The sequence below is a fragment of the Micrasema longulum genome, unplaced genomic scaffold (genome assembly GCF_059751315.1).
Source record: "Micrasema longulum isolate JH-2025_06_02 unplaced genomic scaffold, ASM5975131v1 h1tg000894l, whole genome shotgun sequence".
In the NCBI taxonomy this organism is placed as follows: domain Eukaryota; kingdom Metazoa; phylum Arthropoda; class Insecta; order Trichoptera; family Brachycentridae; genus Micrasema; species Micrasema longulum.
In genome coordinates, this window is record NW_028278085.1 from 91,109 (window position 1) to 110,146 (window position 19,038).

Consider the following 19,038-nt stretch of genomic DNA (forward strand, 5'->3'; position numbering starts at 1 on the left):
CGGTGGAAATTAAAAATTAGTGGTTTAAAAACAAAGTTGTTTTATTTATTTTATTATAATGAATAACCACAAAGTTAGTGCTTCAAATATAAACTTTATATATAGAAAAAAAGTGTGTTTATGCACAAGTAATTTGTACCGTGTCGCAGTCAGCGACAGGCACATTCCGAGTCATTTTCGTAGTGCGTAGTGCCGGGAACCATATCGAGTTTAATTTCAGCCTGTCGTCTTCGTTTATCTTATTTGGGTGTCTGTGTATTTCAATTGCCTCTTTTGTTATTCGCGCACTGTAATTTCTAGGTTTGTGCTAAATCTTCGGCTCAAAGCCGAAAAAATGTCCCGTGTCTATTTCGATATTGCCGATTTTTCAAGGTGCCCTAGTTTACACGCTCTTTTATGTTCATCAATTGTTTTTTTCGTTAGTTTATAAACTGCTTAGTTTATAAACTGCTCAGTTTATAAACTGCTCAGTTTATAAACTGCTCAGTTTATAAGCGCAGCTCTGTTTATAAACGCAGCTCAGTTTATAAACGCAGCTCAGTTTATAAACGCAGCTCAGTTTATAAACTGCTACAGCTTCCAGAGTGACACGGTACAAATTACTATCGCTAGACCACAAACAAAAGACTGTTCCCTAATGTCATCCGGAACGAAGGGGGTGCGGGCGGGGAGTGTCATATTGCAAGCCCGTATTACACGTGGTACTCTCAACACACTGACTCCGGAACGAGAGGTCGGCTTATCCATTTGACAGCAAAAATATTGTGCAACGCGGGCTTTAAGCGTCGTGTCACAGGGCTGTCGGCTGCGAATGCTAGCAAACTACGACAGGGTTACGAATGAAGAAATCATGAGAGTGCAAATCTGAAACACGTATAATTATAAAGGTCACTGAGATGGTTTGGTCATGTAGAACGAATGGAACAAAAGAATGCTAAAACAGATATATATGGCGAAAATTAATGGTAATGTAAGACGAGGTCGACCAGGAAAGACCTGACATGATCAGAAAATTAGATAATTTTGTCCGCAAGTTTTTAAATTTTTTTTTTATTAATAAATTTTGTAAAAGGACAAAAAGAGACTAACTCTTGTGCTTGGAGAGTGACTTACTCTGTTGTAGTTGTTTATTTATTAGAGTTTATATAATTTTGAATATACGAGGAAAAAAAAAAAAAACATCGAATATATAAAGAAAAAAACACAAAATAATAATACATTCATACTAATTAACATTTAATACAGTTTTTACACAAAATTTCAAAAAATTTCTTTGGATATACTGTAAATTTATATGAATATTTTTTAATGATTAGGGTTGGCAGAAAGGAGACAGAATGGACCACCGCACACGTCTATCCTGGCATTCATTCCCAGCTTCTTCCACATTCATACATCTTGTCATGCATGGCCTTTGGTTCTGTCTGTTTTTGATATAACCAGACTTAAGATTTTGGTTTATCTGATCATGCCACGTCTTCCTTGGTCGTCTTCATCCTATGTTACTGTTCACTCTTGCCATATATTTTTTATTTATTTTTTTATTTAATAAAATATAAAGTTATAACATGTTAACAAAAAAAATGCATAATAAAGCAAAAGTACAGAAAAATATCTGTTTTACCATTCTTTCATCATCCGTTCGTTCTATTCGCATCATTATTTTGTTCTGCATGACCAAACAATCTCAGAGACCCTTTCTTAATCTTATCAATTTATACATGTCTCAGATATGCACTCTCGCCAATTTCATCATTCGTAGCCCTGTCATACATTGATTTCCCACACATTTGTCTAAGAGATTGTATTTCGACTGCGTTCACTCTGCTTTTATCCTTCCTCGAACGACACACGGCATAAGAACTCAAAAAATTCATTGTGCATCTTAATGGCCTTAAAAATCTAAGATTTTTTTCTCATTATCTCTAAACTTGTGATCAGAAAATGTCTGTCTATAAATTGGACGATTGATAGGCCAGTTTAATTGTTAATAACTTTGTATAATTTATATTTTGTAATATTAGAAATGTTGACTAGTTAAGAACTAAGGTATTATTCATCATATTTAATGCTCAACAAACGTAGTTTCTAGTTGTGCTGTCTTGACCCCTCCGCATCCAGACGCCACTAGCTATCTGCGCAATGTCATCGGTCCATCCCTTCGATGGCCTTCCAGCACTTCTTTTACTCTCCTCTCCTGTCGTCGCACGACAAGTCTAGGATATAAATTTACATTTGCATCCATCAAACAGACCAACGATGGGTCATAAGCTGTTTAGATGCCTAGATTTGAATTTTCCCTTCACTTACGAACTCTCCATCAATAATAATATGCGAGGTTTGGCTGGTATAATGAGTTAGAAACTACCCTAAATATATCTTCTCTTCAAGACCGTCGAAATAAATCCGACCTTATAGTCCTATTTAAAATTCTCGATTCACTCTTCGATGCGCCTGAACTACTGAGCTCAAAAAAATTAAATATCCCAACTAGAAACCTCAGACAAAACTTACTCTTTCATACCGATAACCATAGAACTAACTATGGTTTTCATTCCCCTATGCCCAGAATTCTTAGGTCTGCCAACAAATATACCAGTCTTGATTTCTTTGATAACAAGTTGTCTTCTTTCAAACGATCACTGAATCAAATTCAAATTTAAACACCTCTCTCCCGCTTCCACTCCCACCAAGTCTACTATATACCATTGTGTCTTTCTACTTTTTTAATAATAATTTTCTATGCATAAATATGTCCTTAAAAATGCCCATTGGGCATATATATAAATAAATAAATATGCTTCGGGCCTGACCTATTTCGAAGTGGATGAGAGTTTTTTATACCTTATTTTTCGACATTGTCTCCCTGGACTTGTACAGCGATGCTCAACATTTCTATAGTTTCCTGGTAGAATATTTTTCCGACCCCTACCAACCGCTCATCTACGTTACTTGAGCTTTGGAAATAGCCGGTAATCGCTGGTGGCTAGATCAGGTGAATATAAAAAACTATTATTTTGGCTACAAAATGAATGACCAGAATCTGATACGAACATCAAATGTTAAGGATCTGGGCGTTAGTTAGATTTGTGAGCACCCTGACATTTCATGAACACATAGAGACAATCAGTGGTAATGCATTGAAGATGTTAAGATTCGTTCTGCGTACTGCCAGGGTTTTCGAAAATACTCGTGTACTGAGGACTCTTTACAACTCCTCGGTGCGAAGTAGACTCGCCAATGAACTGTATTTATTTCCGAGGAAAACAAAAAACAAACCAACGCTAACGTTGACTTATGACTGCGATAACTTAAGCATGTTCATTATTGTTCATTTTGATCGCTCAAATGCTTAGCATGTTTTTAAGCACGTCGATAGTTATTTGTGGTTGAGCAACTGGAGGCCTTTTGAAGAGAGATGCCAGTTGCTTTTGTCTCCGAGTCTGTACATCAGTAGGACTTCTTCCGCGAGACCGAGTTCCCTCGTTGCTCAGGCGCCGAAGTTGCTCGGGTGATTTGAAAAATTATTATTAATGATGGAAATAGTATTTATCTTGCCAATGGTGTTTCATTTGTTCAAAACCAACATTTTATTTATGAGTCGTATGCGTATTTATGGAGCTGGATCATTTTTGCTTAAACAGATTTTAAGATTCTTAAATGCAAAAAAATATATTTATTATCTTGCATCATCATCATTCAATTTACACACCTAATTGTGCATAGGGCACTGCATTGGTACACCTATTGTAGCGTATCCAGGGATAATTTAGAATTATTAGCGAATCTTGATCACTTTGATCACTTTTGTTACATGAAGGTAAGATGATCAGTTTTGGGCTTCAGGTGTCAATCTAGGGACTAAGAAATATTCCAGTGTGAAAACACAATTTTAAATAAACATTTGGTATTTCGGATTCCTCAGTTTCAAAAATAAAAACATTTTCGCCAAATACATTCTCACGTATGTCAGAAGACAGACTTTGTTCTGCCGTAGAATCGTAATAATATGAAGCAGACGGAATATTTGCATTTGCACTATTGCTGATGCAAAAAATTATATTACGTATCTTTTATACGAAAACATTTTACAACTACATTGAGACCAAATATCATTGGACTCTTTTTGCAAAATGTAAAATTCTAGTATTGCATTATGGACCGTGTTTTAAAATTGACGTAAGTCAAAAAATTACTACGTAAGTGTTTGTCGAACCAGATGGATCTTTTTTGTTTAAATATAAATGAGATATTCTCTTAAATCTATTTCAACAGAGAGGGAAAACGTTTTTGAGAAGAGAATATGGAAGTCTAGGCATTTACAGGGCTTATGACCTGTCATTGGCTGGTTTAAGTGGCCACTTTACACACTGTGTAACATTCACCATTCTGCCCATGTTTGAACATCCACATTTCCTCAACTCTTCCATCTGTTGACTTTTGTGAAGTAAAGGAGCTGAAACCTTTATGATGTTGGTGAGATTCATCCGGCTGAACCAAATCACCTACTAGGCAACGCCTGAAAACAATTTTCCAATTTTTATACTTCTTCTTTTACCAGGTAGTAATTCAACAATGTTTGAGTATGTCCAAATGCTTGCAGACTGGCTGGACTTTCTCCCTAGGGAGTTGTTCATATTTAAATCTATTTCAACAGAGAGGGAAAACGTTTTTGAGAAGGGAATATGGAAGTCTAGGCATTTACAGGGCTTATGACCTGTCATTGGCTGGTTTAAGTAGGTTCTCCCTAGGGAGTTGTTCATATTTAAATCTATTTCAACAGAGAGGGAAAACGTTTTTAAGAAGGGAATATGGAAGTCTAGGCACTTACAGGGCTTATGACCTACTTAGACAGGTCATAAGCCCTGTAAATGCCTAGACTTCCATATTCCCTTCTCAAAAACGTTTTCCCTCTCTGTTGAAATAGATTTAAATATGAACAACTCCCTAGGGAGAAAGCCCAGCCAGTCTGCAAGCACTTGGACATACTCAAACATTGTTGAGATATTCTCTATTGATTTTTACAATAAATTCAAAAAAGATCCAAAGTGAGTTGGATCTTTTCTGCATATACACATCCAATTGTCAAATAAATAAATAACTATAGGTGCTTTATAGAATATTGTATCTGTATAGTGGTTTTAAGTTTGTATTTTTATATTATATTATTTTTTACTAAGACTTAAGTATGATAAGGGTATTGGGTTAGTATGAGTATTTTAAGTGTTAATTTTGTTATCAAACATTTCAATAAATATTTGTATATAACCACTTACTGACTTTTCAATGGCAACCCACCAATTCCTACCAGTGGCAAGCCGTGATTTATTTTATAGGTAATCTACAAAAAATTATCATTTATTTGTACCTACATGTAAGTACATAATGTGTACGTAATATAAATAATCGACAATATTTTTAGTTTGTCGCAGGGTGAATGGTGGGGCACGTAGCGCGAACAGTATATAAGATGCACATTTAATAATAGACAATCACTTCCTCTCTGACGTTTGGCTTTTACTCATCTCTACTCGCTACTCCCCGACCCGGCTTTCTACTCGACTCTACTTCACTTCGCTCGACACTTTCGCTTCACCCTGGACTTGGATTTTGGACTTCTCTCGGCAACTTCAATCAGAAGTAAGAGGCCCTTCTGAGGACATCTCCGGCCTTGGCGAGTCAGCAAGATCGCCTAGCCTCCTCTGCCTTACAACCCGTGGATCGGGACGTGCGCTTTAGTGACTGCAGCGGAACCACAACACGACGCCGGTAGCGCTTAGCTACAAAAGGCTTGTTTTTGCGTTTATTATCAATTTTTGGAAACAGAGTTTCATGTTTGCATGAAAAAATTTATAAAATCAATTTGGTCGGTACATGATCAGATACGTCTACGGCGAGAGGAAAAGTTATTATACCTCTACGCAAACATTTCACTAAATTTAGTGAACGCGCATTTGCGGTCGCAGGCCCTATGGCATGGAATGCTCTCCCAGCAGGCTGTGAAAGTGAAGTGATGTTTCGGAAAAAACTTAAAACCCACTTGTTCTCTAAATCATTTGAATAAATCCGTAGCATGTGACAGCAAAATAAATTGTTTTAATCAAATTATAAATTTAAAAGCTTCAATTAAATTAATTTAACAATAGAATCACTATGTAAAGCGCCCTTGAGGTATTTTATTACGAAAATGGCGCTATATAAGTTATCCATAATAATAATAATAATGATCAGTGATCAGTAATTTCCCATCACTATTGACATTAGTTTGGCAGCTGTCATTTTAATCGAGCTATATAGCTATAGAATCGGGTTGTGGTCCCATGGCTAGTGTTGCGGACTCACGAATCAGAGGTCCGAGCTTCGAACCCCACTCTACCCCAACTTGGTTCCCATTTTCTAATAGTGAGTTATTTACAACTCGTTGAAAATGGTCATCAAAATTGAAATATTTGGGTAAATTATAAGAACGCTAATATTAATTTTTTTAGAAAAAAAAAAATTTAAGGACCATAGACTTCCATATATCATTCTCTAAAATCTTCTCTATCTCTGCTGTAATATGTTTTTTAACTGACTTTTTTGTGCACGGCCCTTAGTGCAAATGTAAAATAAAACAAAACATAAACTTCCTTTTTAGAATTACATAATTAGATAAATAAATATTTTTCCGTTTCAAGAATCAACAGTTATCATAAGTTTATAAAATAATCATAAGTTCAGAGGTTATAAATGATAATAAGCTAACCTCGTACAATTAGATCATCTCAAAGTTTATATTTTCAAGTATAGTACAAAATAAACCCATCAAATTAAAAAATGTTTCGAGTATGTCCAAATGTTTGCAGACAGGACTGAATCTCCTCCCCAGGGAGTTATTTAGGTTTAAATTTGTTGCAACAGAGAGGGAAAACATTTTCGAGAAGGCAATATGGAAGTCAAAAGTCAACAGATGGAAGAGTTGAGGAAATGTACATGTTTAAACGTAGGCAGAATGGTGAAAGTTACACAGTGTGTGAAGTGGCCATTAAAAAGGCATTTACAGGACTTATGACCTGCCATTGGCTGGTTTAAGTGGCCACCTTACACAGTGTGTAACACTCACCATTCTGCCTATGTTTGAACATCAAAATTTCCTCAACTCTTCGTCTGTTGACTTTTGTGAAGTAAAAGAGCTGAAACCTTTATCATGTGGGTGAGATTCATCCGGCTGATCCAAATCACCTACTGGGCAATGCCTGAATTTTTTTTTCCAATTTTTATACTTCTTTTACCAGCTAGTTAATTCAACAATGTTTTGAGTATGTCCAAATGCTTGCAGACTGGCTGGATTTCCAGAGTTGAGGAAATTTGGATGTTCAAACATAGGCAGAATGGTGGATGTTACACAGTGTGTTACGTGGCTACTTAAACCAGCCAATGACAGGCCGTAAACCCTGTAAATGCCTAGACTTTCATATTCCCTTATCAAAAATGTTTTCCCTTTGCGCAACAGTGCTACAAATATATATATGAATAACTCCCTAGGGAGGAAATCCAGCCAGTCTGCAAGCATTTGGAAATATTCAAAACATTTAAAAATTACTGTTTTAATTTTAAGCAAGCAGATTAAAGCCGATTTGCTTAATTCTATTTTAACTAAAGTCAGTTGTTGGCGAACTTTATCCTTTCCGAAAACAAATCTAGTACATTTTTAAACATATTGAGACTACATATTGAGACCAGCTCTTGTGGCAGCCTATTCCAACCATCAACAACCCTATTGCTCAGGAGATGTTTCCATGGACTTGAATATGGTTTTCTCCAGCTTGAGACCGTGGCATTGAAGCCGAGCATATTGTTAAAGCTTGAACATAGGATCCAAATTTGGACAGCTATAGTGACTATTGAGTATCTTGTATGTCTTTATCGGGTCTCCGCTTTCTCGCCGTTCCTGCAGCGTTGTGAGACCGAGAGTTTCCAGTCTCCGCATATGGAAGCCGCTTTAGGCTCGGCGACAACTTTGTAGCTCGTCTTTGGACTCTTTCCAACAAATTGGTATCCTTAACAAAATAGGGATTTCAAATCTGAAACCGTAATCAATATGTATTAAATCTATATAAAATTGTAATAAACTTAAAAAGACAGTTATCATACGAGGGCATTGGAAGCAAAGATAGCAACCTCCAAAAAAATTTTTTTTTGGTTATGATTTCATTCTGTAGTTTATAAACTTTATTTTTATAAAAATCATGAGTTGAGTTGCAAATGTAGTTTAAAATCATCCTTCTGATGGTTTGAAAATAGTGTTTGGAAGCAAACATAGCAATATTTATCAGCCATTTTATTCGACCAATGACAGGCTTGAGATTTAAATTAAAAATGGCCGTGCCATACAAATATTAAAGTTTTTAGAATTCGTGTTTCTAATAAAGCTAATTTATTAGTATCTTAAAGTTTAAGTTCAGTGAAAATAACATTTCTAACATGAAGACTCTTTGGCATTAGTGTAGCATTTTTGTTATTTTTCTCGAAAACACCAAAACGGGATCTTGCTATCTTTGCTTCCAATGCCCTCATCTATATGAGGGGATCCTATGAGAAAAAAATATCTAATAAATTTTTTAAAATTTTAAAATATGAACACTACCCATTTCACTCCACAGTTTGAGAATTATTAACGTGATAATAAGGTCATTTTAGGATTTGACTGATATTAATATTACTGGACTAAGTTATCAGTTTTACAATTCAATAGACATAAATTATTTTGTAGTTTAGAAGAATTTTTCGTATTTTGTGACTAGTTGAAAATTGAAAATGTAAGTATGCTTAAATTTATTTCAACGGAGAGGGAAAACATTTTTGAGAAGGGAATATGGAAGTCTAGGCATTTACAGGGCTTATGACCTGTCATTGGCTGCTTTTTTTTTTTTTAAAAAAAAGAAATATTTGCGTTCTTATGATTTACCCAAATATTTAATTTTGAGGGCCATTTTCAACGAGTTGTAAATAACTCACTATTAGAAAATGGAATCAAGTTGGGGTAGAGTGGGATTCAAACCACAGACCTTTGGTCCGTGAGTCCGAGACACTAGCCACAGGACCACAACCCGATCAAACTTTTAAGTGGCCACTTTACACACTGTGTAACATTCACCATTCTGCTCATGTTTGAACATCCACATTTCCTCAACTCTTCCATCTGGTGACTTTTGTGAAGTAAAAGAGTTGAAACCTTTATCAGGGGGGTGAGATTCATCCGGCTGAACCAAAAACCACCTACTAGGCAGCGCCTGAAAACAATTTTCCAATATTTATACTTCTTCTTTTACCAGGTAGTTAATTCAACAATGTTTGAGTATGCTTGCAGACTGGCTCCGTTGAAATAAATTTAAATATGAGTAACTCCCTAGGGAGGAAATCCAGCCAGTCTGCAAGCATTTGGACATATTCAAGCATTGTTGATGTAAGTATGCCTTTAAAATTATAAATATTTTTCACGTTTACACTGAGCAAAAACAAATTATTGATTCAAAATTATTAACTTCATAACACCATTGAATTCACAAATTGAACTGTGCTCACGTAGAACGGCATATACCATACAAATGAAAAACAGTTTTAATCAAATGTAAAATGGCGTATGTATACAGCGCTGGAAAATAAGCAATGTTTTATTTTTAAAAAAACTATAAAATTGACTTAATAAAACTTTGTCTAAATGTATTTATTGAACTACTTTTTAAAATAACAATATACTTACCCTTCTTACGTGGGCATAATTGAATGCATCAATAATTTCATTATGTTCAAATGTTTGTAGAAGAGGTTGGATTTCACTCTCTAGAGCAGTGTTTCCCAGCTTTCTTTATGCCATGGCCCACCGTAGTCTTTTCAAAAGTCAGATGCCCCACCGGCATCTTTTTAAAGTAAACAGCAGGTAAATTTTCAAATCATATTGTAATGTATTTGTAAACATATAAACCCCTGAAACTGAAATGATTACAAAACACAAATTGAAAATGTAATTAAGTAGAATAAAATAAAAATGAAAACAATAATAAAACACGAGTGACAATTGAATTCGAGTACAAACACACATATCTCGATGCTGAATTCATGATTAAATTCAGTTACACTTGCTACAAAGAAATTTGATGTCCGGATCTACCTTGGTTAATTTCAGTCTTAGGTCCCCTCTATACCTCTATTAGTTATATCCAATCGATTTAATTTTTAAACGAGTAAATTGCTTATGACGCTAAAACCACATTCACCAAATACGATGAGGGAAAGGGTAATAATAATTTTCTGTCATGCAAAGTAATATTAGGATATTTTGCGTTAGTTTCTTCGCAAATCCATGCCATTATTCCTACATCCTGCACAGTTTCTGTGTTTTCAGATAATTATTGAAATTGTAATGGGTTTCATTCTATTTTAAGTACAGTTTGGCGTATATTTCAATTTTGTACATCTCAGGCATGTTTTTGTATGAGTATTCCCCTTTATATGTGGAAAGCCGACGTGTCTCATCTCTGATGCGTGGTGCCCCACCTCTGAGGCGTTATGCCCCACCAGTGGGGCGTACAACCCACCGTGGGAAACACTGCTCTAGAGTTATTAATTAAATATAACTGAACTCTTTCAACTAGAATCCTTCAACTCAATTCATAAATTAGCCACTAATGTAATTTTAGACGAAAAACTAAAACTTGAAAAAAAATGTAGTAAACATGGACACAATACGTGAGTATCAGAACAGATAGTATTATGAAGCCTACGTAGTATCTAAAATGGCATTCTTGTCCTGATCCCGCCCAATTTACAGTAACTTAATGTTCTTAAAATAAATATTTAAAAATTCTTTGATTATTGAGTACATGAAAATATAATTTTTATATGTATAAATTGTATGTATTTATTTGATATGTAATATATTTTCTTAACTAACTTTGTATACTATGTGGAAATCTGTTATTAGTTCTGAGTTTATACACTATATCTGTTTGTTTACTAAAAATATGCATGTAGAACTGTTGATTTCCCAAATAAAATAAAATAAAATATCAACAATATTTTGAGTTTGTCCAAATTTTTGTAGACAAGGACTGGATTCAACTCCCTGGGGAGCTGTTTATATTAACATATTACAACAGAGATGAAGAACATTTAAGAAAAGGTAATATAGAACTTCACAAACATCAACAGGTGAAAGAATTGAAGGAATATAGATATTTAAAAAAATGGTGAATGTTACACAGTGTGTAAAGTGGCCACTTAAACCAGCCAATGACAGGTCATACGCCCTGTAGATGCCTAGACTTCTATATTACCTTCTCTAAAATGTTCTTCATATCTGTAGTAATATGTTGATATTATGTTTTATTTAATAATTACAGATGCTGTCCAATGTAGATGAGCTCTTAATTAACGGCAGAAATGAGGACCTAATCACGGCCGTGAAGATCCTTAAGGATCTCGAAGCCAAATTTCGAAGATCTGGCAATAGTAATCCAGAGCTCGCCGAAGTGCTTTGGAGGTTAGGACAATGTTGTCAGAGAAAGGCCTACGTCTGCGAAATCAACAAAGACATGGATGGGAAAAAAAGGGTTATATATGAAGGTTATTGTATATTTCTTTTTTTAAAAAATACTGTTCCTCTCCGAAAAAGAAACAAGCTCTTGTGTTTGAAAAGGTACTTATACCGAGTTAATAGTAGGTACAAGTTTTATATATTACATTTATATTTATCATTAGTCTTTGTAAACTATCAGGATGTTTTTTGCAAGGTGTTCATTTTCTTTAGGGAGGCTATTAAAAGTTTTTATGCCTAAATAAACGTCATTTTTTTATATTTTCAGGAATAGAGTATTGCAAAGAAGCTGTGGAACTATGTCCCAATGCCAATACCCACAAATGGTATGCCATCATGTTGGGAATGAGATATGACTTTATTGGTGATTATTAATATATTATTTCTAATTATAGTACCTATTTAACCTTACGATTGCATATGAGGCGTGTGGACCCTTTAAAGGACACTTATTTTGTGAAATTTAATTTGAAAAAGCTTAGTGATAATGTATTGTGTGTTTAAGTATCGCGCCCACTTCTGTGTACACTGTTGTAAGTCGAAATTTGGCTAAATTTAGGAGAACACTCAAGTATCTCTAAGATTTTTTTGAGTTATACAACAAAATTCAGTGTATTATTGAGTAAAATATTGAAAAGAACATTGCAATAATTATGATGCTACAGTATTCTCATGTTTTAACAGTCAAATGAGCAAATTACCACAAAAATACTGGACATTCTAATATATATGTTTGGATAATTTATATAGCACCATTTTTGTGAAAATCACCTCAAGGGCGCTGTCAGCTGCTACTGTCAATATACTTTAAGTTACGAGCATTAATAAATTTGAAAAACGTTGGTTTTTTTTTTAAATTTATTAATGCTCGATAATAAGTGGCCGATTTCGGTGTACAACAGTGTGCGATATGTTGATAATTAATTTATTTTGTTTATTTTCGTAGGAATCGTTGAACGGTTGCAAGATGGAATCATATTCAGAGAACATTTAATGAAATCTATGGAAATTTGTCAAAATGACTATATAATACAGCATCTTAATGGACGCTTCAAATATCAAGTGATTTATTTAATTATTTATATTATTTATTAATGTGACAAATTGAAGTCTGCATTACATTACGGGCTGTTTAACCCATCACGTAATGCAGACTGTAAATATAAGTTAGAAGTTAATGAATAGAAAGCAGATAGCTGCTAAACTGCCGATATGTACAGAAAAATACATCCATATTATCCGCATTAAGCCGTATTCAGCCGTATTCAGCAAGAGAATTGACCTATTAATGGGTGAATTTCTGTGGCTTCTGGGTGTGTAAAACAGTGCAGAAACAAACTCCCTTTTTAAACACGAGTTTTCACTTTATTAGAGAGGTAGAAACGTTATATTATACAAAACATTTATAACTTTATACTTACTTTATCAAAAAAAAAATCAGTAAAAAAAAGAGATCTTGCTCTAGTATGATTATTGGGAACATACAAACTGATCTCTTTCAGTATATTTGAATAATTTTTTTTTAAATATATTTTTTTTACAATACTCATAGCAATGAAATACGTGTTAACAGAAAGAATAGTAAACAAAGGCGTGGCTATATACTTCCAGAAATAATATTATAGAAATGTTTCCCATGAAAAAATTGACAACGAGATTTGGGGGTGTTTTAATCCGGCAGACTAGAAGTAATGATGGATAAAAGAACGAATAATTGTGATTTTGATGAGATATAAGTATCATAAAAATCGCTTTAAACCTTCTCCATTTCAAGGATGTGGTTTGATTCAGAAGAGTCCCAAATGATAGAACAGTATTCTAGTATGCTGCGGACTAATGTATTATACCATGTGCAAATTGCGGTAGTATTATTGAAATATCTAGAGTTTCAAAGTACAAATCCATGCAATGTACAATCAATTATGTGGACATATGTCCAACTAATTCCATGGGACTAAAGTCATGTGTTGAGTTAGGACAAATCTCCGAGTAATAATGCGCTCCTGTTTAAAGAGAAGCCCTTTAGCTCTATCGCATAGAACAAAGGTGTTTCAAATTTAAAGTTTAACAACAAACGTGTATGGACGGTTTGTGATTCTTGATGTGAGTAATTGCGGCCCGTTGTATTGCTGTTAACTGTAGCTAACTTCGTGGACGACTCTATTAGCCAGTAGCGTTTTATTACTTTAAAGGGACAAATAGTACTGATTCAACAAACATCATTCGATAAACTATATAATACAATCCTTGTAACTGGCGGGTTCGATTCCCACCAGTTGCAATAAAAAGATCCAAGAAAGATTTTTTTTTAATTGGTCTGGGTGTTGTGGTGTATTTTTCATATTATCTCTTTCCCATCTGCTGACAAGCCTCTAAAATAGATGGGCTATTCCTTTAAAATAAAACAAAAACGCTAATTGCTAATTGTAAAATGCCGCTTGCTTTACCATTGCAGTTTTTAAACTTATCGTGGATAGAGAGGAAAGCAGGGACAGTACTATTTGGGAAGCCACCAAATTATGACGAAGCGCTCAAGGATTTTCAGAAAGCAGAAGAACTCTCGGATTATGACTGGAAAGAAAATAGGTAAAAACAATGACACACTGTACTTTAGAGCAGCGTTTTCTAACCTTTATCAGCCACGGGCCCCTAGGAAATCAAGCGCAATTTTCAAGGACCTCCTTAGTAATAGCCCCGCCACACTATGCTCCTTGCGCTGCTCATGCTCATGCTACTCGCGCTGCCGCCCTCTCGCCCGATGCTGCCCTCTCCGCCCACACACTGCTCTACTCGCGCAATTAATCGCACTTGTCATCTTCGCTATACAATGGACGATGAAACTGTGGCAGCGTGCGCGCTATACATTTTTAGTACACCTAATTATATCAATGTATATTAATATGGAATAATTGAATGTTTTATTGTTTTTTATTTCCTTTTTTAATTACTATAAAATAAAAAAGTACCTTATAATCTTTTACAGAATATTTTCTTTTCTCTTTCTTATATAACACAAAAATACTATACCTGTCTATTTATTATGGGAGTGAAAATTCATAATCATTTCTTGTATACCCACGAACAGGCCATGCCTTTGTGGGATTTTTGTTTACTATTTTTACTGTTAATATGTATTTCATTGCTATGTAATTATCCTCAATTTTTTTTAATACTTTGTTTACCTCTTATGTATATTGGAAAAAAAAAATGTCATACAAAGAAATATACATCATTCGAAAATGACGCGTGCGTTTCGTGTGAGCGCTCGATGCGTACTGCGATCGCGCCGGTCCTTTGACTCGCGCTCAAAAACGGACAAAATAGGGAGCAGTGGGCACAACGAGGAGTACGACGTGCGGCATGACGAGTAATTTTGCCACACTACGTCTCTGCCTCCTTTCCTCGCTACTTCCCATGCCACTCGTCGAGTGTGTGGCAGGCCCGTAAAAAGAGTCACGGCCCGCACGCACTTATTCCTCTAATTAACCAGCGATGCCATCTTGACGGATTCCCCGTCATATCTGGCGGATTGGAGTGCTCTTAAAGCGGGAAAATTTCGTATTTACCGAGATTTTTAAGATGACGGAATTCTTGGCGGATTTGAAGAAAAAGTGTTAAAGAGCCATTTCAAAATGACAAGGTGGCAACTGTAATTGACTCACTTCACTTCAGTCAGTCTCGCACGCTGTTCGCTGTCGCGCGTTCGCCATGTTAAGTAAGCGCAGCGATTACGAGACATTTTATTTATTTATTTTTATTTACTTTATTTTATTTCATTGGAAAACCAACAGACATTTATAAATTTATAAGATACAATTATATTATAAATGCATATCATAAAGTCCAATTAGAGGCTTCCACATAATATTGTTATTGTAAATGTTGTCACATCAAAATAATACTCAACATAAAATAACCGATCATACAAAACTTATAATATTACTAAAAATGTAAATGTAATACATATTATTAAAAATATATCTACTTTTGAATATTGGTCACACAGTTGCACATTATAATATATAATACAACTATAGTTGACCATACAGTGTACATTTATAATGTGCCTACATACAGAACTGCACATAACCTGCATAATATAGGCTGCGGATTCAAGGCGCGACATCATAACTTAAATTATTTTTGGAAATTTCACTTTTAAAGAAGTTAAAGGTATGTTATTAATATCAATACAATTTAATTTCTGATTACACAGATTGCAGGTTCTAGTTACAAATGAATTTTGAAAAGATTTAGTGGAACTTTTGGTGGCATTTATTTATTTTTGTTAAATGGTCCAGAGATGAGACTGCGGACCCCCATAAATAAATTCGTGTACCCCCAGGGGTCCGCGGACCACAGGTTAAGAAATACGGCCTTAGAGGATAAAACACGGGAGTCCACTGTTTGCTGTTTTGAAGTGAAAAATGCAGAAATTATCGCAATCAGCTATTTTACACGTGAATAAAACATCTAAGTCGGTCGGCACATCAAATTTAATTGGGTGATATCACACAAAATCAACGCGGTTAAATTATTTAACCTGAAAATTTTATTTCTATATTTCCAGTTATTAATTCTGCTTATTTTTTTTTATAGATTACTGATAGCAAAGTGTTACATCGGAAAGGGAGAATATAAGGAAGCAGTAAACTGGCTTAGTAAAATTGCCTTTGAACAGCCAAACAAAAACTCAGATGTAAGAGAATTATTTTACATTGATTTTCAAACAATTTGAATTTTATGAGTGAGGACATTTTTCAAATATTTTTGTATGGAGTTGCATTTGCACTTGCTTATTATGATTTTTCTGCTTTTAATAAGCTTCTATTTTATAAGTGTTGAGGAGGGATATTCTATAGTGGGCCAGTCATGAACTTCTCTAGCATTTGCTCTTGTTACGAGGAAACCACTTAAAACTCTTTAGAAGAAGCCGACCTGTTGACAGTTATCGACTGGCCTTTTATTCCACTAGAAGAGTGTTCGGAATTTTGAGTCCTACTTTGGATTATTATTTGCACTAACTTGATCATGTAAGATACTACCTCTCGTGTGAGTTCTTTATGAAGTATCACCGATCTTCAGAGTTCTGCATCGCGCCTCTGGCTGTCGTCTCTGAAAGCTGAAAAGGGGGCAATGCATCAACAGGTAGACGTGTGTGTGAGGACATCAGTGCTGCCCTGAAAAAATATTTTAACAAGTTTTTAATGATGTTATAACAATATGAACATTATTATAACGAGCTTGTTCAGGTCAAAGGCACCCACAATTCTGGAAAAAGTTATTTAAAATACCTACATATTCTGGCAAAAGAATTTAAGTCAATAGACGTTTGCAGATCAAATCCTTTCGCTAGATTGTATATACGGCCTACGCGATTGGTTTAAAACACATATGAAATAGTGGAAACCGATTTTTCCAGAATTGTGGTTTGTTACCTTTGACCTAAACAGAGTCGGTATGATAAAATTGGTAGAAACTACGATGCATAATAAAGTTAACTGTGTAACATATGGTGCCTTGGTGCCCAAAACCCCTTGACTCTGTCAAACAAAGTCATCGAAAGGGCCGAGAGTTTCGAATACCTGGGAGTATATGTTACAGAAAATGGCAGCATTTAAAAATAGCTAGGAGTGTGACTAGGAATAGAAGGCTCCGCATTCGACAGTATGAAGGCTGTCTGAAAAGATTTTAGTCAGTGAAAACCATATGCCTCTTATATAACGCCTGTTCACCTCTCGTGGCACCTCACTAGTGCCCAGATCAGCAAAATACCGAGGTTTGAAAATAGATGTTTCAGAAGAATCTCGGGCGTGCGGAGGTTTGACATTGTAATGAATAAAGAAATAAGAAAACGGATGCAGTCCGGTGACAACTGTCATCAAGTAAAGGCTGTACGGTTGGCTGGGCCATATACTGCCGATGCCTCCTGATAGCCTTAATCACGCTTGCCTACTTTATGAGGCATCAAGTTCTCGACGTCCGTTGCTGACCGTTCGTCGGCAGTTCATGGCACGGAATGCAAACTTGGCTTGGGAGGATGTACAGGCTCTTTGTGGACACCATGAGTTCCAACTAGGGAGCGAACATGGAATGATGATGAAATTTTTATTCATGTTTTTATCATTGACAAAGAAGTTTTCCTGTCATAAAATCCTTCACAATTTTCTTGGAACAACAAGAAGGTAATAAGCTAGAATTCAAACTGTCAATACACTTTAAATAAAAAATAAAATACGATTATTCTGTGTCCAGACAGATGAAGAAAACAGTTCTGAGTCTGAAAAGAAACCAGAACTCTGGACAAGCGTTCTGACAAAATAGCTACTTTAAGGTAAAAATCCTAAAAAAGAAAATTAATGGAGATAAGCTCACCTCGTTGTGTAGTGGTTAGCGCGTTCGCCTACCATTCTTGAAGTCCTGAGTTCGATTCCTGGCAGGGTAGACAAGAAATATTGATATAATAGATTGTTTAAACTGCATTTCATTGTTCCTGGACTGGCAGGTGCCCAGTCAGCAGGTGATCAGTCCTACGCTCAGGTAAGCGTAGGACTGATCACCTTATTTCATGTAACAGATGATCAAAATACGCTGCATTTGATTTACAAACGCAGTGCCCTATGCATCACTGGGTGTGGGAAGGGGATTGACGATGAATTCAGACAAAAATATTACTTAAAATTATTTATTTAATTTTTTTACAGGACCAAGTAGCTGAAAGAGATGCGAAAGAACTTCTTGTGAAATATGCAAAATATAAATAAAAATAATTATCAATACTGCTCATAGTGTGTTATTACTGTTCGCCTAATTCAATACTGATTTTCTATCGAGTCAGAACAAGTCCAATTTTAGTGAGACAAATAGACACCTACGATTTTAGTTCTTAAAATATTACTTGATTAGAATGACAGTTGTCAGCAAAAGTGACGACATAACTTTGTAGTAACTTCTAACGAGTGATTTATATTGAAACACGAAAAATCATTCGATTCTGGCATGATAATTTATTTTTTTAATACAATGCTTGACATATAAATCAAAATAATTATATAAAATCTGCTTTAAGACTAAAATAAACCATATTATTAATGATGTTCTTACAAGGTTTTTGAAAAATGTTAGAGATGGGACAAATTGATCAATGTAAATTGATTGAATAAAAAAATAATTTATTTGATGTTGTTCATGAAAAAAAGTATAAAATATCTTATTTTAGTTGAATTCAGCCAGATGAATCTCACCCACAAAATAAAGGTTTCAGCTCCTTTACTTCACAAAAGTCAACAGATGGAAGAGCTGAGTAAATGTGGATGTTGAAACATGGGCAGAACGGTGAATGTTACACAGTGTGTAAAGTGGCCACTTAAACCAGCCAATAACAGGTCATAAGCCTTGTAAATGCCTAGACGTCCATATTTCCTTCTCAATAATGTTTTCCCTCTCTGTTGAAACAAATTTAA

General features: G+C 35.0%; 1 protein-coding gene across 3 annotated transcripts; it reads left to right on the forward strand.

Annotated features, from left to right (window-relative positions):
* Positions 1-8,664: 8,664 nt before the first annotated feature.
* Positions 8,665-18,358, forward strand: LOC148278323 (regulator of microtubule dynamics protein 1-like). Of its 3 annotated transcripts, none has more exons than XM_088231587.1 (7): positions 8,665-8,798; positions 11,382-11,604; positions 11,844-11,939; positions 12,522-12,637; positions 14,031-14,161; positions 16,175-16,274; positions 18,280-18,358. In XM_088231587.1, the coding sequence occupies exons 2-7, from the start codon at positions 11,382-11,384 to the stop codon at positions 18,337-18,339; spliced, it is 726 nt and encodes a 241-aa protein (XP_088087713.1). In that variant the 5' UTR covers positions 8,665-8,798; the 3' UTR covers positions 18,340-18,358. The 3 variants fall into 3 exon arrangements, with proteins under 3 accessions (XP_088087713.1, XP_088087715.1, XP_088087714.1); XM_088231589.1 differs by lacking the exon at positions 8,665-8,798 and adding an exon at positions 9,728-9,919; XM_088231588.1 differs by lacking the exon at positions 8,665-8,798 and adding an exon at positions 11,090-11,161.
* Positions 18,359-19,038: the final 680 nt, after the last annotated feature.